General features: G+C 41.4%; 1 protein-coding gene across 3 annotated transcripts in view; it reads right to left on the bottom strand.

Annotated features, from left to right (window-relative positions):
- The window catches only part of RYR3 (ryanodine receptor 3), a gene marked incomplete at both ends in the record, with an annotated part of 580,399 nt that overhangs the window by 214,538 nt on the left and 341,439 nt on the right, over window positions 1-24,422 (bottom strand). For all 3 annotated transcript variants that reach the window (XM_079701083.1, XM_079701082.1, XM_079701084.1), the window contains 5 exons: window positions 1,527-1,686; window positions 3,316-3,399; window positions 4,672-4,775; window positions 6,433-6,537; window positions 11,030-11,246. In XM_079701083.1, coding sequence (XP_079557209.1) covers window positions 1,527-1,686; window positions 3,316-3,399; window positions 4,672-4,775; window positions 6,433-6,537; window positions 11,030-11,246 — 670 coding nt within the window. The remainder of the gene's footprint in view (window positions 1-1,526; window positions 1,687-3,315; window positions 3,400-4,671; window positions 4,776-6,432; window positions 6,538-11,029; window positions 11,247-24,422) is intronic.

The following is a 24,422-nucleotide window of genomic DNA, read 5'->3' as shown; positions in this document are numbered from 1 at the left end:
AACTAGCAGTAAAAAACCCATTTCAATAATGCCAGCCTGTGAATAAAATGACGTGTCATGAAATTGGTTAGAAACCTCCATTCCCAAGGCAAGGCAGATGGGGGTTTGCGTAACTATTCCCTTATGAAAGATCATGCCATGATTCAAACAGTTATGGCCTCCTCACAACAGATTCTTTTTTTTCTTTATTTTCTTTATTTATTTTTGGCTGCATTGGGTCTTCATTGCTGTGTGCAGGCTTTCTTTCTCTAGTTGCGGTGAGCGGGGGCTACTCTTCGTTGCGGTGCGCGGGCTTCTCATTGCGGTGGCTTCTCTTGTTGTGGAGCATGGGATCTAGGCATGCAGGCTTCAGTAGTTGTGGCACGTGGGCTCAATAGCTGTGGCTTGCAGGCTCTAGAGCGCAGGCTTGGTATCTGTGGCACACGGGCTTAGTTGCTCTGCGGCATGTGGGATCTTCCCAGACCAGGGCTCGAACCTGTTTTGCCTGCATTGGCAGGCGGATTCCTAACTACTGAGCCACCAGGGAAGTCCCAACAGTTCTTAATAGACATCTCTGCTCACAGAGAAACATCTGAAAAGGTGGCAGAGACACAGTGGGGCCATTTCATTGTAGTAGGCACATATTTGTATTACAGTCCTCCTCGGTTCCTTAATGGGGACTAAGAAGACAATAATGACAGCAGTGACAAGTCATCATAACCTAACATGCTGTTTTGAACCCCCAACTCCCTTCCCTGACACAGTTTTCATAGTTGTGGTCTTCTTGGTTCCAGACATGTGCAGGTTTGGAGGCTCAGGAATGAATGAACATGTGTGCACACAGCTATCCCTGAACTTCCCTGATAATGAGCCCGGTACTTACTGAGATGAGGGGAGCATTTCAGAGGGAGAGGTGTACCAGATGGTTTGGGCCGAACCCTGGTTCCAAACTCCACTTAATTCCTTGCTGGGCTCTCAGGCTGCCTCTGGATAAACTAAGAACCCTGCCCAAGAATCTTGGCCCTGTGGACTGAAGTAAGGGGGCACAGGCTTCTTGGTGGGCTAGTCTGCCTCTCTCCTGGGCTAGCTTCTCCTCCTTTTCCCCTTCAGTGGTAGATACTTGGGACCATCCCAGAAATACTGCTGAGCTGTGACACGGATTTATGTGAGCCTTACCTTGGCCTTGGAGAGTGCATGAAAGCTCAGCACTCCATGAGGCAAGCAACAAGATGGGGAATGAGAGAAGATGCAGCCAGTGGCCATATACATAGGGCAACATGATCACAAGTGGGCCAGACCAACAAAGGAAAAGTAAGCCTATCCATTGCTGAAAAACTGGAATTATGCCTGGAGTTAATATCAATGTGGCCATTACAAATTCCATCCAGTCCCATGATTCTATAAATAATGAATGTGCTGAGGCATGAGGAACAGAGTGCAAGGGCAACCTCCACCTTACAATCTAATACCCACCAAAGCAAAATGGCATTTTAATGCATGATCACATCTCCTGGCTTCTCCAGCAGACCCGACCCAGCACTTCTCACCTGTTGAATGCCATAGGTCCATCCTTGTCTTATTCTGTCTTTTGCCCAAACATTGTGTGCATTTTCTGCAAGCTTATCCACTAAAATTTCTTGAGGAGGTAATAGCTTCACATCAGACAAATCCAAAGGGGCTGGCTTATAGCCATTGGACATCATGTAGCTACAAGTAAATGGAAAATATATATTTTGAACAGAACTGTACGACTCCCCCATTCCAGATTTTAGACCAATAGCACAGGGTCAGAACACTAGGAAAATAAGGCTACAGTCACAGATTCTATCTTTGGCAGAATGGACAGCTCAGCTCTATCTCAAGTCTTTAGAAGAAGACTCTCATCCACCACCCTTTTTGCCAATGCATGTCACAGATCAAGGCGACTGTTGGAGAAAGTGGATGGTCTGTGCAAATCCACTCTTACTCCTAAGAAAACAACTCTGCCCTACAAACAATGGCACATTCAGTATAATGTAACATCACCCGAAGCTCCTTGGTCTCGCTTCAAAAGCACAAAAGCTTTATGACCACATTGGCATGGACAGGACCTTGAGCCAAATGGTTTCTTACAAATCAGCAAAGAATGATCACTCAGTCTTAGAAAACTAAACCTTCATTTTGAGAATTAAAAAAAATCATAACATTAGAGAATCTGTGAGCTTGAAGTAATCTTCATGGTTTGCTGTCCAGTCCAGGAGTCACACATGTCTGTAATTCGATAGATAATTTGATAGATAACGTGAAGATGGGAAAAGCCCAGTGTGAGTCCAGGTAGACGCACTGTGTGAGTGGAGAGGAGCAGGGCCCCGTGTGGAGTGACTCACAGGAGGGTAACTGACCACAGTCACGTGGCAATGTGAGTCCAGAGGCATCCAGGGCCCCAAGACCACGGACTGCCCAGATCAGGGCCAGAGCCTAAATGTGATGACTTGCAGACCAGCACTACTCGACCCAAGAACCTGTGAGCAGCGCGAGATACAAGGTTGACTGTAGGCATGATATTGCCCCTCATCCACCTTCTAGGGATGCCTGACTTTGGGCAGAGTTAACATGTGTTGTTTGCTGAGCACTGCTCCCAGCCACCCCTCAGCTGCTGCCTCTCAGATGAGCTGCTCTTGGCACGAGGAGCTGCCTCTGAGAGTGCAGCTTGGGAGTTTCACAGGGAGGAAGGGGAAGATAAGCATTTCATTAAGAGCTGGCGCTGCCTTGGCTCATAAGTCATTACGACACCTGGGTGTGAATGCGTGTGCACCCGAGGCTGGCACATGTGCGGGTGAGCAAGGGAGCCAGGGGATGCGCCTGTGGGCTCGCATCTGAATGTGTGAGTACACATGGCTCAGTGAATGCACGGATGAGAGGGAGAGGACACATGCAGATTTAGGGGCCAAATTAAATCTTGGCAGGGACACACATTTCCACAAGGGACTTACAAGGTTGGCCCAGTGACAGAGGACTGAATCTCTGCTGTGGCTACCGACGATCTTCAAGCTCCCATGCCAACTGCTATTCTTATAGACCAACATAGCGTATCCATCTGAGAGCCACATCTCCTGGCTCAAAACTAATGATAGTAGATAGTAGTGTAGGTCCAGGCAGAAGCACTGGAAATACCCTACTTCAGCCGGCTTCCGTCTGGGGGTTTCAGGGCAGTCTAGGTACCTGGTGGAGATATCCTGAGCTGGCGCTAGTAGTATCTGGGGCCGTCACCTGCCTCTGTGCATGGGCCTCCTGTCCTCCCAGTTTAAAAATTCAGACTGAAGCATTAAAGTCTCTGACCGTTAAATGATCACCTACTTTTTGGGCAACTTGACCTTCCTGAGATCCTCCTCAGCAGCCGGGTTAACATGAGCGATGTGGCACCCCAGGGCCAGGAGGGTTCTGTGACATAACGGAGAGAGAAAACAAGGGTCAACTGCAAGGTGAAGGACAGTGAGAACCCTAACCTGTGTCTGAAGTGATAAAAACAGACAATATTCATTCACTTAGACCAGAGGTTGCCAAACTTTTTCCGTAAAGGGCGAGATAGGAAACGTTTCAGGCTTTGTGGTCCTTATGTCTCTGCTACAACTACTCACCTCTGCCATTACAGAGTGAAAACAGCCATAGAAAATACACAAACTGATGAGCTTGGCTTTGTTACAATAAACTTTTTTACCAAAATAAGTGGCTGGTTAGATTGGCCTGTGGACCTTAGTTTGCCAACTCGTGATTTAGACGGTAGCAAGAATGTAACAAAAAGTTAGTTAATAGCCCCTTTGGGAGAACCCAGAGGTCAGCAAGTATTTCCCACGTGCTCCCTGTACGAAGTGTCTTGAGCTGTGTTGGACACCGTGAGGTACCAAAGCCACATCCTCAAGAAGGGTCGGTGTGATGGAAGACATCACGTATGGGGAGCCTATGAGACAAAGCAACCTGACAGAGCATCATTGTGCCAGCAAAACCACAGTGTTAAAAAGTTCTGCACCAACTATCAGACAGAGAAATACAATGCAGAGAAGCACAGGTAACAAGCACAAAGGGAATTTGAGAAGGGAGATATAAAATGGGGCTAAAAAAATGAAGATCTGAATCAGGGTTTAAACCACAGGTGGGATCACAGAGAAGCTAAAAGTTACTTTTAAATTGAATTTTTGTGAATTAAACCATGTTTTCCCATTCATTTTTAGAAATACCTTATCTTTTAAAAAATATGTATCATCTCATTTAACCATTACAACAATTATATAGAGATAAGAACTATTACTATCCTCATTTTGTAGATGAGAAAATGGAGACTTAGAGAGGTTAAGTTGTCCAATTTCAGTATGACCTAGAACCTACTATATATCTTATCTTCTTTCCTTGATTACACATGAACTAGAAGAGGCACTTGGTCCTTTGATTCTAAGTTTCTCTTCTTTTTTTTCTGCCTACCTTTTCCCTGTCCCTGGCAAATAGCAAATGGTCTCTAAAGAACTATATATGCTAAATAACAATAGTAGACGTGTTATTCACTATGCTGAATCCTTTCATGGCATGAATAATCCCCATCCCGGCTAATTTGTCAGAATGCATCATGTTTTTGAGAGACAACAGGTTTGTAGTTTAGTTATAAGGCATTAAGTCATCTACTCACTGTTTAGTCCAAATTCAATTCAATTAAACACTCACTTTAAGGTTTCAGTTGACATTTGTAGGTTATAATTCTTCTCAGTTTCAGGCAGCTTTGAAAACTCGACAAGGCAGGGGTGTTGTCTTTTATTGTCATCTCGTATCTAGGTGACAATATAAGAAAGAATATAATTTAAGTTTTGACAACTGGCACTGCCTTGGGAAACAGAAAAGGACACACTTTGAAACATGGCCCAGGTAATTCATATCAGGTAAGACAAAGACAGCTATTTGCTGATAGGTAAATAGACAATCTTCTCTCTAATAAATGATACACGCCGTCCCCAGGTTGCCAGTGGCTTGTGTTCTGATTGCTTCTAGTCAAGTGTCTTCATTCCGAACATACTTTCCCAGAGAAGCTATTTTATGTGTGGTAGCCATGCTCCTGCCTGTCCAAAACTCATGGAACCATAGTGCCACTGCAGGGTAGCATTCTTCAGAAGATAAAGGACTACAGAATCTGGGCCAGCACTGTCCAACAGAAGAACAAAGTCAGCCACCAATGTGAACCACATTTGTAATTTCAAATTTCCTAGTAGCCATATGAGAAAAGCAAGAAAACAAAAAACAAAAACAAAACAAAACAAACAAATGAAAAAAACAGGTGAAATGAATTTTAATAATGTATTTTACTTAACCCAATACACCTGGAACCTTACCATTTTAACAAGTAATTAATATAAGAAATTATTTCTGAGCTACTTTATATTAGTTTTTCAAAAAAGTCTTGAAAATCCAATGTATATTTTACACTTACAGCACATCTCAACTCAGACTAGTCACATTTTAAGTGCTCAGTAGCCACATGTGGCCCATAGCTATTGTATTGGACGGTGTAGATCCAGACATTAACTAATTCATTCATTCATTCCACAAACATTTGTTGAATGTCTACTATGTGGTGGGCAGTGAGCTAGACCTTAGGAGTTCAATGGTGAGCTGGGGTAGCCCCAGCCCCATGAAGGATACAGTCTGATGGAGTAGTAATACAATCATCATAGAAATAAATTTACAATTGCAATTGTAATTCTTTCTCAAAGGAGAGGTTTGTGGTGTTAAAAAGAGCATACAGCAAAGAGGTGGTCATATATAAGGAGAGTATTTATGGGAGCTATATCAATATGTAAGTGCTAGAGTGCAGGGACACTTTCAGTAACTGAGCTGGAATGTGCATAATCGGAGAGGGTCAGGGTTGTAGGAAGTTTCAGAATCACAGATCCTTCTGCCTTCAGACACGACCTTACACAAGTCACAGAACAAAGTTAATTTACATCCTCTTTGAAAAATGTTTTCTAGTGAAAGAGATTCCTTAACCTCCTCTGCGTGTCCATTAATCTTAGTGATGCATCTGAAAACCACACTAAACAAATTCTGATTCACAACAATGAATCAGCTTCTTTTCACTAGCCAGGCAGAGAGAACAGCTTTTTCTGAAGAGAAAGGGAGATCTGAGGCTCTGAAGGAGGAGCTAAGGGTTGACCACATTCGATATTCCCTGAAGAAAAAGACCAGCATCCGGGAGAAAGAAGGAGACAGGCTCCTGCGTCTGTCTGTGCAGAGCTGGTCTCCCCAGCACTCCTGACTGCAGTTCAACAAACTCCCAAGCAAGGCTGCTGTACCCAGTGAGAGCTGGATGGGAGTCAGTAAGAACCAGTGGGTTTGGGCTTGTGAGGTTTGTTTCTCATTTGAGTCTTTGAAGAACGCTTCCAGGTAACAAGGCAACCCAACCCTCCACCCTGGCCCGGCCACTCAAACACATACCTTGCCAAAAGTCCAGCCAAGCTCTATTTTATTCATTCCCCAAAGCTCATGGATGTTTTCAGCCAGCCTGTCTCGGATCTTCTCTAGGTGAGGTGGTAAAACAACCTAAAAGGAAAAGGAATAAGTGAGGAGTGAGAACTGCAAGAATCAACCGTATTGAAATCTGTCATAAAATCTAGACAGATCGTGTGCCCCAGCTGAATTCTCTACACATCACCCAGGAGGGGCTACTTCTAGAGATTCCTTCCTCTCTTGGCTTCCCCTGGACCGTATCTCCCCTTCCTCTATACTCTCTCCACGGGAGATCTCATCCACTTGTAGATGGTCACTCCTGACCATCCAGCCTCCAGCCATGGTCTCTCCTGAAGTTCAGACCTACTATTCCAACTACCTGCAGGATTTTCCCACCAGAGTGAACTCAGCATGTTATTCAAAGCTGAATTCATTATTTTTCCTTCAAAACCTTTTTCTTGTCTTATTTGTATTTTCTCTTTTCGTTGAATGACCCCACCATAAAGTCATCTTAGTGTCTTTTCTCTTGGCATTACATCCCCCACCAACATCTAATCAGTCACAAAATCCAACATGTTTATTTCCTAATCATCTTTCTGAAGGTTCCCCTCCTCTACGTCACTCAACCTCGTTATTTTCTACCCAGACCATTGCAAGTGCTTTACAATTGGTCTCCCCAACTCCCCGCCAATCTATTCTTCACACTGCAGCCAGAGTGATGAGCCCACGACAACACAACCACATCAAAACACTCTCCTCCTGAGTACCTCCAAGTGCCCCTTGACACTCCCAAGACACAGACTAGGTGTATTAACCAAGCATATAGTGCCATTCTTCAGTCCTCTCGTCACAGTCCTCCCAAACACATCCTTTCAAAGCTCCTGAAATTCTCCCCAAAGGTCACACTGTCGCTCAGTTCTGTGCCCTTGCACACACAACCTTAATTCTTATTAGTACTACCCATGATACACATAATATGTATACCCCCCACCCCCATGCCACATGGCAAATGACAAAGACTTTCTCCTTGGACCAAGCTCTAGATGGGTGCTTCTGAGCCATTTTTGATTAGGCTCGATCCTTGGGCCTTGTCCTCAAGATCCCAGTTTTAGCTAGAATCTTGCTAAATTAGTTTAGTGACAACCTACACCCTTGATATGTGATCACCCTCCATGTCTGATCAAACTTATTCATCCCCCATCCTCCCCCAGGTGATATCATATCTATCTGACCTGCCCTCAGTATGAATCCTGTTAGATCAGTTTAGCAAGAATCCATCCCAACCCCTGATGTTCCTCTTATTAATTTTCCATCACTGACATGCCCACCCCACCTCCACCCCAAACCTGCTCCTTGGCTGTAAATCCCCAGTTGTTTGTGTTGTATTCAGAACTGACCCCAGCTCTATAGTGGAGTTCCTTTTCCCCTACTGCAATAACTTCTAAGCAAAAATCTGTCTTTACCCCTTTAACTGCTGTCCAGCTCTGGTCTTAATACAAACTCCCTCAGTATTTATCCTTCTGGAGTTAGCTCAAATGCCTCACTACCTTTTGGAGGTCTTCCCCAGGTACCTTCAGGAAAAGTTTCTCTGTGTTTTCCTGGTACCTTGCTCATGTCTCTCCACAAAGGTCACAAACTGGGGACTCAAATTTCTCTTTTTTCCCCCTCTTTCTTTAATTTACTACTACTATAATTATAACAATAAACAATTAATTATTGCCATTTTCATTTATTAGTTGATAGCTCCTAAGAAATAGGAGACTTCATATAAAAATCCAGATTTCTAATTTCCCTTGACCAGATGAAAGATTGCTAACATTGGCCCCACACTTTTGCCTGGCAACTAGTCAGCTGGGGCTAAGAAATGGCCCCCTGCTTTAGGAGGGCCTGCACACTTGACCTGTTTCCCTTCTGTATCACCTCCCTGGCTCCTACAATTCTAGCTCTATTATAATGATTATTAGTGTTTTCACTACTTGCAAAAATCCCAATTATTTTCAAGGAGGGGAGCTCATGGAAAAAATGTATATATATATGTTTTTGTAGAAAAAGTATATTAAGTCAGTGATGTATAAGGAGACCACAGAGAAAAGTAGCAATAAAATATTTTATGTGTCATAACCACTACTGGCCTTTCAACTAAAGACACTCTTTAAAAAAAAAACCAACTTATTATTGAAAAGCCAAAGTTAAGTGACATAATGTTTTGATAAGGCGCAAAGTGGGGAAAATTATTAGTAAACAAATGACAACTGTATTTGAGCTTTATTGGTTAACTAATATAACCTGTTTAAATTAATCACAGCCTGAAGGGGGATTTCCATGTGAAGGAACCACTTGCTTCAGCAAAAGGGGGAAATGTGGAAAGAAGCCTCCACAAACAATCCTACATCATAATTTCAGTGACCTCAATTGGTGACTAGCTGGGATAGAGTAATATTGGCTTGGTAACTGCCTCCTGGGTGTCTGAGGCCTGAGACTGACGTCCCCAGGGAAGGCTGCTAGGAGCTGGGCTCCTCCCCCACAGTGCTCAGCAAGGGCCTGGGGGTGCTTCAAGCACTGGACACAGGTAGCACTGAAGGACAGGGATCTAGTCAACAACATTTTATCTGCAAACTGGTTGATGTGCCCCAAGCAGGATGGAGTTGACTGTGTATCTTGTATTTAACGTCTCTTTAGACAATAATTTCACAGACTGATAGATTCTAAAAAATTACAAAGTCTCATTCAAAATAATAAATTGCACCTTTCCAATGAGAACTTCCTTATTATTTGATTCCCAGCAACATTTCCCTCATTCCAGGGTCTATACATATTCAGCTTTGGGTCCAGACATCAAAGTTCATCTGGCTTGTTGATTTATCTCCACTCTCTGATTTTCAAGTCTTCTATTCTGTATGTTTACAAACTCTTCTCACTCTGGTCCAGCCCTCCTTTCCTCCCTCATCAAAACTTCCCCTCATTCTTTTGAACTTTCTTTGAGGCTTGCCTCCTCCAGAAAGCCTTTTCTGAGTAATACATACGTCTCTGATAACTTGGTAAGGAGGGCAGCACAGAGAAGTAGGAATCATGTCCATGAGTACAACCTCTCCCTGCTTGGGCACTAACCACCTTGTGTCCACAGAAAAGCTAGTTTAGTTCTTTGGCCCTCAAACTTCTTATCTAAAATACACAGCAAGCAGATGATCCGATTCCTAGGATCACCTCTGGCTCATAAACTCCTACCTCATTTCCTATCAACATTCTCAACTCCAGCTATATTCCTGGTGTTGTACTAGGCTCTGTGAAGCAGGCAGAGAGACACTGATTTCTAGACAATGAGAATTCACAATCATTAGCTACAGGAGGTAAGAAGCAGACGCATGACCACGCACACAGAGCTGAATGTAATAGGGTCATAGAGATATTATGGGAAAATATACTCTAGAGACCATCTACAGGTTAAAGAGCCATACTCCTACAAACTATTATCCGAAGTGCCTCAGAGACAAGGTGCCTTTACATTTATTTTCTCTAACATCTAGAATAGTGATGTGAATAGCACTGGCATGGCAGAGACACTGGAAAGCTGTTGTATGTTCCTCATCATAACTGTGTGAATGTGTGTCTCTCAAAACAGAGACCCTGGGAAGGGAAAGAAAATGTCCATTTCGAAGTGAGAGAGTGGCATGGACTTATATATACTACCAAATGTAAAACAGATAGCTAGTGGGAAGCAGCCGCATAGCCCAGGGAGATCAGCTCGGTGCTTTGTGACCATCTAGAGGGGTGGGATAGGGAGGGTGGGAGGGAGGGAGATGCAAGAGGGAAGAGATATGGGGATATATGTATACGTATAACTGATTCACTTTGTTATAAAGCAGAAACTAACACACCATTGTAAAGCAATTATACTCCAATAAAGACTTAAAAAAAAAAAAAAAAGAAAATGTCCATTTACCAGCACCTTCTGAGGCCTCCACGCTCTCCCCTGTTGCTTTCAGTTTTACTTCCCACGCTTCTCCTACCTGCTCCTCCTCCAAGCATCCAGCCACAGGAGAATATTCATTGCCACCTGTCCCTATTTTGTGTTTCTACTTCCAGGCTCTTATTCATCCCATTCCTGTTACTTCACCCCTGGAGGCCCCTCCCCATTTAAGTTTATTAAAGGTCCTGACTGAATGCCATTTCTCTACACAGACTTTTAGAAACATTCTAGCGCAAAGGACGTCTCTAGCATTTATTTGTGTACACGATCATTCTGCATATTACATTTGGACTTGAAAAAAAATAACACATTTGCTTCTTATCGCTTCAGCTTGGTTGTGCATTCCCAGAGAATACGGTCACACGTCTGCCTATGCCTCACAGAACCTAGTACAGTGCCTTGCATGTAGCAAGTGCTTAACCGTGTTCATTGGTTGCAAAATCCTTCAAGAGCTCAACTGCCGCATATGGTGGAAACGTGAAGAGTAATGGTTGTCCACACATCACGACAACTCTGTAGAATGTATGATGAGAATGTTTCAAAGACAATGCAGCAAGGAGGATTTAACCCTATTACATCATCTCCATGGGCTGCCTTCTGTTGGCAGCTCAAACCTACCTGACTGGTATCTATGGGGCACGGAATGAAAGAAGCTTGGGAGAGGAACTGGGTGGTACCCAACAGGTCTCGAACTCCTTCAGCATCACGTTTATACTCTTTGACAGGCTCCAATCTCATCTTTTCTTTTGGAAGTAAGGCTTCGTAGCAAGGGGCATAGCCAGAGGGAGGCAGGAACTTAAATTCTCCATGACGTCCCCCCAGCAGGAAACGTACTCTGTGTTATTTGGAGAAACCAGGAAGAGAGAGGTTAAAAAATATATATGCCAGCCCAAATAAGTGAAAGTTAAAGATCAGCTCTCCCCACCCAAATTATTTTTTGGGGAAGTGAATGATTTCAGATTCATCACAGCAAACACTCTAAAGTACACAACAAAGCAGTGGAGAGAAAGCTGACTGTCAATTCATAGTGTCCGTGATTCTCCGTTGACCATGTCAGCTGAGTTCTTAAAAATGAACTTATACTTTAAAACCACTAGATTTTAAAAATCAAGTTCATCTTACTCTAGTAGAGGAATCATTACTGTAGCTATTGTTACTACAGTTTGAAAAGAGTAACAGTGATAATGATGATGACATTATTTTCTGAAAAGATCACATTCAAACTACAGCACAAGAACTTTAAGTATTTTTACTTGAGAGAGTTTACTCACACAATGATGAAAGAAAACATGATATAAATATTTTGGGAAAATAGGACATTCCCATTTTAAGGTGCAGGTAAAAGATCAGGTAACACGAGAGTATTAAACAGAAATGGTATACATGCCAAGAGGCATTAATAGAAATGATAACACTGAAGAGGCTGCAGTTCCCCAAAGTAGCCATATGAGGGTGACTGTGAGGAAGCATCAGCAGGTGGTTACAGCCATGGGGGGGCCAAATAGGCATCAGGTGTCTGCTCACTAGGGTCACAGTGCCTTCTCAGGGGCACCGCTGCCTTGCTGCCATCCAGGCCTGATGCTCTGGCCCACTCCAGCAGTGCCCACAGGGGCCTCCCAAGGAAGAGGGAAGGATCCTTGGGGGGCCACAGTCATGGCAGGCACTAATTACCAATAAACTAAAGTCTTTCAATATTTTAATTCAGCATTCTGGCTGAATTTCAGCCCCATATGCATTATTAAGTTAGGGTTAGGGTTAGAGCCCATAGATCCTCTGCAAGAAGAGGGTGAAAGTGAGGGTCATAGGCTCTTAGGTTTGGGACTAGAAATATAGCTCTTGCAGATCAACTGCAACCATGTTAAACTGATGAGAAAATATGACTGCAATTTTAAATAATTAAGACATGGCAAGATACACAGCCCTGCAGGATCAACAATAATTTTACATAGGAAAAATCCATCCATACACATAGCAGCTACATTTATTCACTCCCTCCCTCTTTCCCTCTGTGTAACAACTATTTACTGAGCCCATACGACTTGCACTGTTCTCCATACTGGGGATTCAGCAATGAACAAAGAATACCCTGTCCCTGGTGTCACAGAGCAGGCATCCAATGAGACAAATAGGATAATTACTGATTGGGAGACATCTGATGAGGGAATAAAGAGGGAGAATGAAACAACTCGGGAAGGAGGAGGGTCCTAGATTGGAGGCTAGAAAGGCTTCTCCGAGGGGGAGATATTTTTATTAACCCCGAGGGAAAAGGAGGAGCCAATGAGTTCAAAATCTGGAGGAAGAGCATTCCAGGCAGAGGAACAACACGTGCAAAGGCCCTGAGGTAGGGAAGTGCTTGGGTGGAGGGCAGTGTGAGTGAGAACACGGAGAGCCCAAGGGGCTAAGAGATGAGGTGGCAGGGGGCAGGGCTAGATCAGGCAAAATCTCTGAGCTGGGATTTTCTTCCCAGTGAGCAGCTTCTGAGGGATTTTAAGGAGGAAGAAATACAGGATTCTCCTAGCTGCTCTATGGAGGAGGCACCTGACACCAATCTAGTCCCAGTGAGACATGGGGGGGGGGGGTTGGACCAAGGTGATGAAGGCCAAGCCGGAAAGCAGCAGTTAGATCCCAATTTTGTTAGGAACTGGTGATGGAGTGAGCCTGTGTGTGTGAAGGGGGGTGAGGTATATGCGGGAAAGATTATGATCTAGCAAAGCTCTAACAACAACACTCTCCACTAGATCTCACGTCCCTTAACTGGAATATTCTGGTGGGGCAGCCTTGCAAGAGAGTCTCAGTGTTGGCTGAGTAACTGTAATTGTGTGTAGCCTAATGACAAAACTGGAAAATGAAAATCTCTCTGAGTAAAAGACATTTAGGATTTTTCCCCCCTTCCCAATATAAACAAAATCTTTATCCAAACAGCATTTTATAAAATGCTGTTTTAAAGTTAATTACAGAAATCATATGAAGCCTCCCATTTTCCCATTTTTAAGTAGTAAGCAACAATGATATAGAATTAGAACCACAATTGTCCCTTGTGAATGTTCCTACGTTAAATGTTATATAACAGGGCACAATCTATATGTATTAAGACTATGAACAATGATATAAGAACAAAATTGAGTCACTAGCCTGCAATGTTACTAATTTAGTAAAACTTCAGGAAATAATGACTAAGACTAAAAATTTATTGAGAACTTTCCAAAATTCAATTGCAACATAACAGATTGTGTTACTGACATGTTGAAACTATGGGATAAAACTAGATTGTTTTGAACAAAGAATTTGTGTGGGAAGTTTTCTGCTTTTCCCTTCTCACTGAGCATCCTTCCTGTGAAGAGCTGAAGCTTCCTGGGAGCATGTACAGCAACTGTATTCTTCGTTACTCACTAGCGTACAGATTCCAAGGCCAAGCAAATGATCTCTTACGAGGATGTCTAGATGGATTTAATTATTCATAAGCTCTCTCGCCAGTTCCGTTTAGTTTTAACACTTCTCTTATGCTTTAAAATCTGCTGTTGTCTTCTGGATAGATAACAAATCAAGAAAGGTGGAAAGCCAGTGTGGCACTCAGGGAGAACAGTGCTGCTTTTATATTCAGTTATTAAAAGGAGAATGATAATCTGGTTTTACAGCTTAATCCTATCACCTCGAATGGCCACAAAGACTGTAAAATGAAAAATTAACGTAGCCAGAAATCAGCGTTTACTGCTTACTGAAGCATGCGTCTTCCAACGCCATTATGCTGTGCTTCAGTGGGCGGAAGGAATGGTTCTGGGTAGCTTCCCAAGTCCTGCCAGACAGGAGCCTTGCTCCCCAGCAGGCGGGACTGGACGGGAGCCGGTGTGGGCACACCCGCCATCTGTGGATCCTTCCCTCGCTGCCCAGAGTCTGTGGGAAGGGCTCCAGCAAACCACCACCAATACTGGTGGTCCTCATGAACTCTCTCTGGGACACCCAGATTGTCCATGTCAAAGGAAATAATGGGGATAAAATACAGGTTTAAAGGAAACAATCAAAAGAAAGAAAGAAAATACCTGAAGCCCACTTTAATTATTTGAGGATATTAAAACGGGATCCCCTCTGTCTCCATTTTAGCAGAGGTCCCAAAGGCAACTAATTCAGAGGATGCCAATATTTTCTCATCCTGAAGTGAAGTGCTGGACCAACTATGAGGATCCATCAAAAAACTGTGAAACCTTTTCAGCTTTAGCCCACCCCATACCTCCACACTGATAAGAAAGGCAAAGAAGTCATTTGGAGAAAACCATCAGGGAGAAAGGGATGGGAGTTCTTTCCCATCAGGAGTCAAATGAGGGCTGTAAGGAACTCCTCAGAAGTTTGTGAGTACCCCCTGGATGTAGTGAGAGTCATATCTGCCTAGTGATAGTGAAGAGCAGAGGGGGAAATGAGCCAGCTGCCAGCCATCAGAAAGGAATTCTGGCCGGAAAGGCAAATGACTGAGCAGAGATCAGAAACCCAGGAGCTGGGGGAGGTAGGAGGCCCATGCAGCTGGAGGGAGAGGGGAGAGGGGAGGTCTGGGGTCAGCCAGAAGGGAGCAGCCAGCACAGGTGGTAAAGCCAAGTCAAGGGAACTGAAGTTGGATGCTTCCAGCCTGGTGCTCTCCAAGAAAGGTATAAAAGAGCCTCAGAAGAGAAAGAAGCAGCAATTGTGCAACCACTACAAAAGTCCTGATGCCACAAGGCAGCTGCACCAACTCTATCAGATGTGCCCATCCCCCAGTCATCTTGGGTCTGGGCTGGACCCTAGACCCTGGAGGGGCATGAGAAAGGAGCTAGCTAACTGAAGAGGAGCCCGACCTCAAACTGCAGGGGGAGTGGTGTCGGGCTCAAATATTAATTGGATACAAATCTGGAGTTTTTATACTACTCAGAAGATGGAATTTTTTTTTTTAAAGTCTCGGCAAGATGGTCCCTGGCCTTAAAAGAAGTAATGAAGGCTATATAACTGGCCCAAGAACTTACCCAGGAGTCCAGAGCATGGATTTGAAGGGGTGGAAAGAGAAGCAAAAAAAGTTACACCTATCTAGTCTACTTCTTCCAATAAATCTGTTATCTGGCACTTACTGTTTATCTTTTAAATCCTTTGAAATTTAAAAGATTTAAATTTCCAATTAGAATATAAACCTCTCTTCTCTAAGTATATTCTTCCCTGCTCCTTGGGTTCCACTGAATCTCTCAGCATCGCAAAAAATGTTAAATTGAAAATAAAAAGATAATTTAAGAACGGAGCTCATTAAAATTAGTTCTTCTTTACCCTCCAATTTTTCTCTACATTAATAGATTTAAAAAATCAATTTCATTAATCAATTTAATCTCTTCCACTAAAGCACATGTATCATCTTCTGGGGTTCTTCCTATAACTCAGACATGCCATCAGCTCTGCAAGGTTTTTTTTTCTTCCTAAAGTGATTACAGTCAGTGACTGTGCCCTTAGATTTCTCCATTTTAGAGATGAGTAATAGCTTCAGTAATAGCCGCCTGGGAGTAGTGAAGTTTGAGGATGTGTAGAGGAATTTTTTATTGACTATACTAATTTTAAAAAAACAGAGAAAATTGCATTGAAAAATCCTCATTAGCATTTCCAATTTCATCGTTTAAGATTTGTGCATTTTTGTTTGCCAGTTTGCAGAATAGATGAGAATACCTATCGCAAACCCCCAAGTTTGAAAGACTGATCCATGAAAAAAAATAGAGTAAAAATCAAGACAAACCTTTGCTATGCTCAAAAAGGATGTCTAGGTTCCCTTATTCATAGCGTACTAGCAAACTGTGAAATCATTTTAGTCTACTAGATGTCCCATTATTCTTATCGAATCCCTCCCAGGAGTTGGGATAGTTTTCCAAAGAAGAAAAAGATACAGGCTGTGGTTAGGAGGAGAAAGAATTAGCGAGCTTCTGCTGACCTAAATTCAACTCATAAGTCATGATTCATAATTGCATCTTTAGTCCATATCGTTAAGACGGGAGAAGAATTTGAGTTATGTATGCTCTCACATTCATATTTCTTTCTGGCCAGTGCCTGATGAAAGCCCAGGGCAACCCAGCCAACACTCATCATGTTCTCTGCAAAAGTATATTTATCTCAGTAATAATTTCCACAGCATTGACCACAGCAAGCTGGAAATAGCTAAGCTACTGGTTACCTGAATTTTAGCCAAGCCTGGTGGATACCAACAGAAAACAAACAGTAACCGCAAATACCAACCATCTTTGGATAGTGTTGCTTTTATAAATGAGAACGGGCTGGTAAAAGATTTACATAAGAAGATTAAGTAGATCTACGGGGAATTTAACCATAGCTATAAAATATATTCTACTACAGTGACTAAGTCATCAATTTTCTGCAAAACTAAAAGTAGCTCCCAAATTTCACGACACACTGTGGCTTCTGTGTAATGTTCTCTGTGTGGCCCATGCCATCAAACCGCTTGGCAGGGTGAGATTATCTTTTAATAAGAGCTTCCTGGTATTTAAGTAATTCAACCTTTTGGGTGGGCTCCAAGGTACACATGGCTCATCCCAAATTCTGTCCCAGAATGAATAGGGTTGTTACACTGAGGACCTGTTACACTAATAATACCCTCCACAAACAAACCACAGTGGGAAGGAAACTAAGGAGGCACATTCATAATAGTTAGAAAAGAGAGCACATATTGATCTGTGGATTTTATTAGTAATTACTCAGGCTGCTTTTAACTTCACTGTGGGTAAATCTAATTGAAAAAGGTTTTGCTCTCCAATGACTGCTGGCAAGGACAGCCTCATCAAGTATTATTAACAACATAGTTTTTAATTATAAAAATAATTGTGGGGTCACAAATTCAAGACAATGACCTCGGTAAAGACTGAGGAGGAAAGTGGGGCCGTAGGAGAGAAATCTAATTTAGAGGCCTCACAGAAGTTGAAAGTAAATATGAGAAACAATTCTCAATGTTTGTATGATGGGAGAAGAATCTCTTTCTAGATGGGAATAACCTTGTACCTTGTTGGGAGGGACACTATGAAACTAGGCAAGTACTCTACTATATTAGGTGAAAACAATAATTTCTTTTCAATTTTGTTATTAAACACATTTATTTTCAATAAGGTACTTTAACTTGGATTAATATCTTGTTTTCTCTTTCTAGCTTTTTGTACAACTGAACTAAAGTAGTACAGAGAGGAAGTGCTGGGTTTCAGCACCAAATCATATTTTACAAATTGACATAAGTGTAAGTACTGGTATATTGATCTCATTTGCTCATAAGTGAAAATAAAAGAATTGGCTACACCAACACAGGACCAGCACTGACCCTGAGCAAAGACTTCGTGTGACGGGCTGGGATGTATTTCAGTAAAATGTATTTCCCAAGTATGCAACCAACTGTGATTCCATCTCTCCTCAGACCATATCAGGTTCTGAGAACCAAAGACAGGAATATGACACAGGTGATATATTCCTGATAGAAAGGAGGCTTAAGAGACATCAAGTCCCCTGATATAACTTTTCAGCTTACCCTCATTCAATTGCTATGAGCAAGAGGTTCTTATGTCTAAGCTGTTAACTTTTCAAGTCAATGCATCTGGACCCCTAGTTCTTAAGTTCTCTCAGCAGTTGTGCCTTCTAAATGGGTTAAATGTCTCATTGTTCTTATCTTGGAACTCTGCTTCTTTTCTCCTGTGCACTGGAAGGATGCATGATCTGCTGACCTAGACACAAGATACTAGAAACATCTTCTACATATGAATACCTTTCAGCCCCCTATCTCTTCCCCTTCTAGCCACAATCTTTGCAAAGAGAAGATTTCAAAAAATCCACAACAACAAAAATCATATCACACTAAAAAATTCCTATCTCTTTGACCTGAGGAGGAGTGGGTGGATGAGTTAATGATTAAAAGTCATGCAACGACTGAGATCGGATATACTGTTTGCTAAACACAGAATATGCAGAAAAGTCCACTAGCCAGCAGACGGGCAAAGACCTCTTCTCCGGAGATTTGACTTCTAGCTAAGCACTTCTCTCAGATGAGATGCTTGGGAAGTAGGTGAGCTTTCTTTGAAAATTAGTGAAACCCAGTGAGTAGGGTTTGGTCAAAACAAATAAAAAAGGGAAGGGCACTGATGCTGGGTGACCAAGGCCATTAACTACCCAGGCAAATGCAGTCCTGAGAACTGACTGCTCAGGGACCTTGCTTCTCCAGAGAAGGGACTGAGCCAACAGGTGGATGATCCAAATGCTGTTATGTTGGATTTAGATTTCTGCTCATTCTCTTTGCTCCCGGGGAATGGGGTGGGAAAGATGTATGATGGGGCTTCTGCTGGTTTTCCCCCTGATTGCCAGAGGGCCTTTGTTCCAATCAGTTTTCTCTGTGTTTCCAGTGCCTCTGTCTTTCAATACCACTTCTTGTTTTCTACATGCTCCCTATGGATAGAAAAAGGAATGATACATTCTGTCACACTTCAAAAGGGAGAATTGGGGTGAAATTCTCATGGAAATATTCTCAGCACAGAGAAACACAGATAAAGAACTCTCAACTCTTTAGAATATGGTTCCTAAGGTTGATGTTAGAGTCTCTGGCTTAACCTGTGATGGGCATATTTACAGCCTTAGTAAGGTTTTACTATAGTGATTCTCCATTTGTTACAAGAACCTCAAACAATGAAAATGCTTAATTTCAATATATTATATCCATCTACATGGGTATGTTTATAAATATGTCTATATATGGGTGTGTACCTGTGTAAGGATGTGTATACGGTGTTGCTATGTATGTTTGCAAACATACATTACAGGCGTAACTTGGAGATATTGTGACTTTGGTTCCGGACAAAACATAAAGCAAGTATCACAATAAAGTGAGTCACATGAATATTTTGGTTTCCCAGTGCATATAAAAGCTATGTTTACACTATACCGTCGTCTGTTAAGCTCACAATAGCATTCTGTCTAAAAAAAAAAGTACAAACATTAATTAAAAAATAATTCTGTTAGAAAAATGGTGTCAATAGACTTGTAGGCTTGCCACAAAGCTACAATTTGTAAAAATTGCAATAAAGCAAAGAGCAATAAAACGAGGTACACCTGTACTGTATACCAGCGGTCCCCAACTTTTTTGGCACCAGGGACTGGTTATGTGGAAGGCAAGTTTTCCATGGACAGGGGTTGGGGAGGGATAGTTCAGGTGGTAACACGAGCAGTGGGGAGCAGAAGATGAAGCTTTGCTGCCCATCGTTCACCTCCTGCTGTGTGGCCCGGTTCCTAACAGGGGGTTGGGGACGCCTGCTGGATAGTATGTATGTTTACATATCTGTGTCAAATTCCAAAAGTTGAATATCATATCCAAAGGATAATTCTTTGTTCCTAAATAGTCTATTTAATTGAGACAGAATGAAAGTTTTATCCTTTTTTGGAAAATATATGAATATGCCTTGATTTATCCGTTTTCCAGAGGTACTGAGACCTATCACAGTGGTTTCACTCTGGAAGTCCCATCAGTTGGATACTAGAAGCTCTCAGATGGATTTTTTGTGGTCCCAGCTTTAAGTGTCTGTTCTCCACAACTCTCCCCTTTTCATGGCCCTTTCCAATGGAAACCAGCGTGATTCTAACTGTATTGACTCTAGTTTCCCACTCAATCACTTACGATCTCCTTAACAAGCAGGTATCAAGAATGGCTAAGAAAATTTTGCGACAACAGAGTTATAATGAGGTCTTGCCTTACAAATGTTAAAATGTATTGTCAGACTAAAATAATTAATACAGCATCCAACTGGTACAGGAAAGGGGCAACAAATACATGGAGGCTAAACAATACATTATTTAATAACCAAGAGATCACTGAAGAAGTCAAAGAGGAAATCAAAAAATACCTAGAAAAAAATGAAATGAAAACATGACAACCCAAAACCTATGGGATGCAGCAAAAGCAGTTCTAAGAGGGAAGTTTATAGCAATACAATCCTACATCAAGAAACAAGAAACATCTCAAATAAACAACCTAACCTTACACCTAAAGCAATTCGAAAAAGAAGAACAAAAAAACCCCCAAAGTTAGCAGAAGGAAAGAAATCATAAAGATCAGATCAGAAATAAATGAAAAAGAAATGAAGGAAACAGTAGCAAAGATCAATAAAACTAAAAGCTGGTTCTTTGAGAAGATAAACAAACTGATAAACCATTAGCCAGACTCATCAAGAAAAAAAGGGAGAAGACTCAAATCATTAGAATTAGAAATGAAAAAGGAGAAGTAACAACTGACACTGCAGAAATACAAAAGATCATGAGAGATTACTACAAGCAACTACATGTCAATAAAATAGACAACTGAGAAGAAATGAACACATTCTTAGAAAAGCACAACCTTCTGAGACTGAACCAGGAAGAAATAGAAAATATAAACAGACCAATCACGAGCACTGACATTGAGAAGTGATTAAAAATCTTCCAAAAAACAAAAGCCCAGGACCAGATGGCTTCACAGGCGAATTCTATCAAACATTTAGAGAAGAGCTAACACCTATCCTTCTCAAACTCTTCCAAAATACAGCAGAGGGAGGAACACTCTCAAACTCATTCTACGAGGCCACCATCACCCTGATACCAAAACCAAACAAAAGTGTCACAAAGAAAGAAAACTACAGGCCAGATGAACATAGATGCAAAAATCCTCAACAAAATAATAGCAAACAGAATCCAACAGCACATTAAAAGGATCATACACCATGATCAAGTGGTGTTTATGCCAGGGATGCAAGGATTCTTCAATATATGCAAATCAATCAATATGATACACCATATTAACAAATTGAAGGATAAAAACCATATGATCATCTCAACAGATCCAGAAAAAGCTTTCAACAAAATTCAACGCCCATTTATGATAAAAACCCTCCAGAAAGTAGGCATAGAGGGAACTTACCTCAACATAATAAAGGCCATATACGACAAACCCACAGCCAACATCATTCTCAATGGTGAAAAACTGAAAACATTTCCACTAAGATCAGGAACAAGACAAAGTTGCCCACTCTCACCACTATTATTCAACATAGTTTTGGAAGTTTTAGCCACAGCAATAAGACAAGAAAAATAAAAGGAATACAAATTGGAAAAGAAGAAGTAAAGCTGTCACTATTTGCAGATGACATGATACTATACATAGAGAATCCTAAAGATGCTACGAGAAAACTACAAGAGCTAATCAATGAATTTGGTAAAGTAGCAGGAAATAAATTTAATGCACAGAAATCTCTTGCATTCCTATACACCAATGATGAAATATCTGAAAGAGAAATTAAGGAAACATTCCCATTTACCACTGTAACAAAAAGAATAAAATACCTGGGAATAAACCTACCAAAGGAGACAAAAGACCTGAATGCACAACACTATAAGACACTGATGAAAAAAATTAAAGATGATACAAACAGATGGAGAGATATACCATGTTCTTGTATTGGAAGAATCAACATTGTGAAAATGAGTATACTACCCAAAGCAATCTACAGATTCAATGCAATCCCTATCAAACTACCAATGGCATTTTTCAATGAACTAGAACAAAACATTTCACAATCTGTATGGAAACACTAAAGACCCCGAACAGCCAAAGCAATCTTGAGAAAGACAAACAGAGCTGGAGGTATCAGGTTCCCAGACTTCAGATTATACTGCAATGCTACAGTAATCAAGTCAGTATGGTATTGGCACAAAAACAGAAATATAGAACAATGGAACAGGATAGAAGGCCCAGAGATAAACCCATGCACTTATGGTCATCTTATTTTTAATAAAGGAGGCAAGAATATACAATGGAGAAAAGACAGCCTTTTCAATAAGTGGCGCTGGGAAGACTGGACAGCTACATGTAAAAGAATGAAATTAGAACACTCTCTAACACCATACACAAAAATAAACTCAAAATGGATTAAAGACCTAAATGTAAGGCCAGACACTATAAAACTCTTAGAGAAAAACAGGCAGAACACTCTATGACATAAATCACAGCAAGATCCTTTTTGACCCACCTCCTAGAGGAATGGAAATAAAAACAAAAATAAACAAATGGGACCTAATGAATCTTCAAAGCTTTTGCACAGCAAAGGAAACCATAAACAAGACGAAAAGACAACCCTCAGAATGGGAGAAAATATATGCAAATGAAGCAACTGACAAAGGATTAATCTCCAAAACTTACAAGCAGCTCATGCAGCTCAATATCAAAAAAACAAACAACCCAATCCAAAAATGGGCAGAAGACCTAAACAGACATTTCTCCAAAGAAGATATACAGATAGCTGACAAACACATGAAAGGATGCTCAGCATCACTAATCATTAGAGAAATGCAAATCAAAACTACAATGAGGTATCACCTCACACCAGTCAGAATGGCCATCATCATAAAATCTACAAACAATAAATGCTGGAGAGGGAGTGGAGAAAAGGGAACCCTCTTGCACTGTTGGTGGGAATGTAAATTGATACAGCCTCTATGGAGAGCAGTATGGAAGTTGTTTCAAAAACTAAAAATAGAACTACCATATGACCCAGCAATCCCACTACTGGGCATATACCCTGAGAAAACCATAATTCAAAAAGAGTCATGTACCACAATGTTCATTGCAGCTCTATTTACAATAGCCAGGACATGGAAGCAACCTAAGTGTCCATCGACAGATGAATGGATAAAGAAGATGGCACAAATATACAATGGCCATAAAAAAGAAGTTGAGTTATTTGTAGTGAGGTGGATGGACCTAGAGTCTGTCATACAGATCGAAGTAAGTCAGAAAGAGAAAAACAAATACTGTATGCTAACACATATATATGGAATCTAAAAAAAAAATGGTTTTGAAGAACCTAGTGGCAGGACAGGAATAATGATTCAGATGTAGAGAATGGACTTGAGGACATGGGGAGGGTGAAGGGTAAGCTGGGACGAAGTGAGAGAGTGGCATGGACTAATATATACTCCCAAATATAAAACAGATAGCTAGTGGGAAGCAGCCACATAGCACAGGGAGATTAGCTTGGTGCTATGTGACCACCTAGAGGGGTAGGATAGGGAGGGTGGGAGGGAGATGCAAGAGGGAGGAGATATGGGGATATAGGTATACATATAGCTGATTCACTTTGTTATAAAGTAGAAACTAACACACCATTGTAAAGCAACTATACTCTAATAAAGATGTTTAAAAAAAAAAAAAGGGGCTTCCCTGATGGCGCAGTGGTTGAGAGTCCGCCTGCTGATGCAGGGGACATGGGTTCGTGCCCTGGTCCGGGAAGATCCCACATGCCGCGGAGCGGCTAGGCCCATGAGCCATGGCCACTGAGCCTGCGTGTCTGGAGCCTGTGCTCCACAATGGGAGAAGCCACAACAGTGAGAGGCCCGCGTACAGCAAAAAAAAAAAAAAAAAAAAAGGAAAGGGGTAGAACAATGAAAACAGCAGTTGTCAACAGCATGCATAGTACAAGCCCAACTTAATTTAAAATTATTGAGATGTATAAATAAAAAGGTAATATGGTTATCTCTGGGTGGTACAATTATGGGCTCTTGTTTTTTTTTTGTTTTTTTTTTTTGACTTGCACTATTTTTGTAAAAGGGAAAAAACAAACAAAAAAAAAAACAAGAAAAAAACTAAGTTTAAAAAGGTAAATCCCAAACTGGGAAAAATATTTGAAAGCAATAATAGTTTAATAATCTTAATATATAAAAAATTGCTCCCAAAATTAATACCAGAAAGGCAGAGAACACAGAATTTTAAAAAAATATTGGGTTGAAATAACATGTAAGAACAATAAGCATAAGAACTGTTTAACCACATCAGTAATCAAACAAATAGGAAGTTAAAACTTTAAGACACAATTTTCTCAAATTGGCAAAGATTAAAAATAACCCATAACAGTAAAAGTTAATGGGGAACCAATCAGTTGGGTATTCCCATATGTTACTTTAAATGATACTACAGGCCGAAATTCTTTATCTGAAATTTTTGGAGCTGTGT

This window comes from Hyperoodon ampullatus, assembly GCF_949752795.1.
Source record: "Hyperoodon ampullatus genome assembly, chromosome: 3".
NCBI classification, from domain to species: Eukaryota; Metazoa; Chordata; class Mammalia; order Artiodactyla; family Ziphiidae; genus Hyperoodon; species Hyperoodon ampullatus.
The sequence above is the reverse complement of the archived record's forward strand: the minus strand, read 5'-3'. Positions and strand labels throughout refer to the sequence as shown.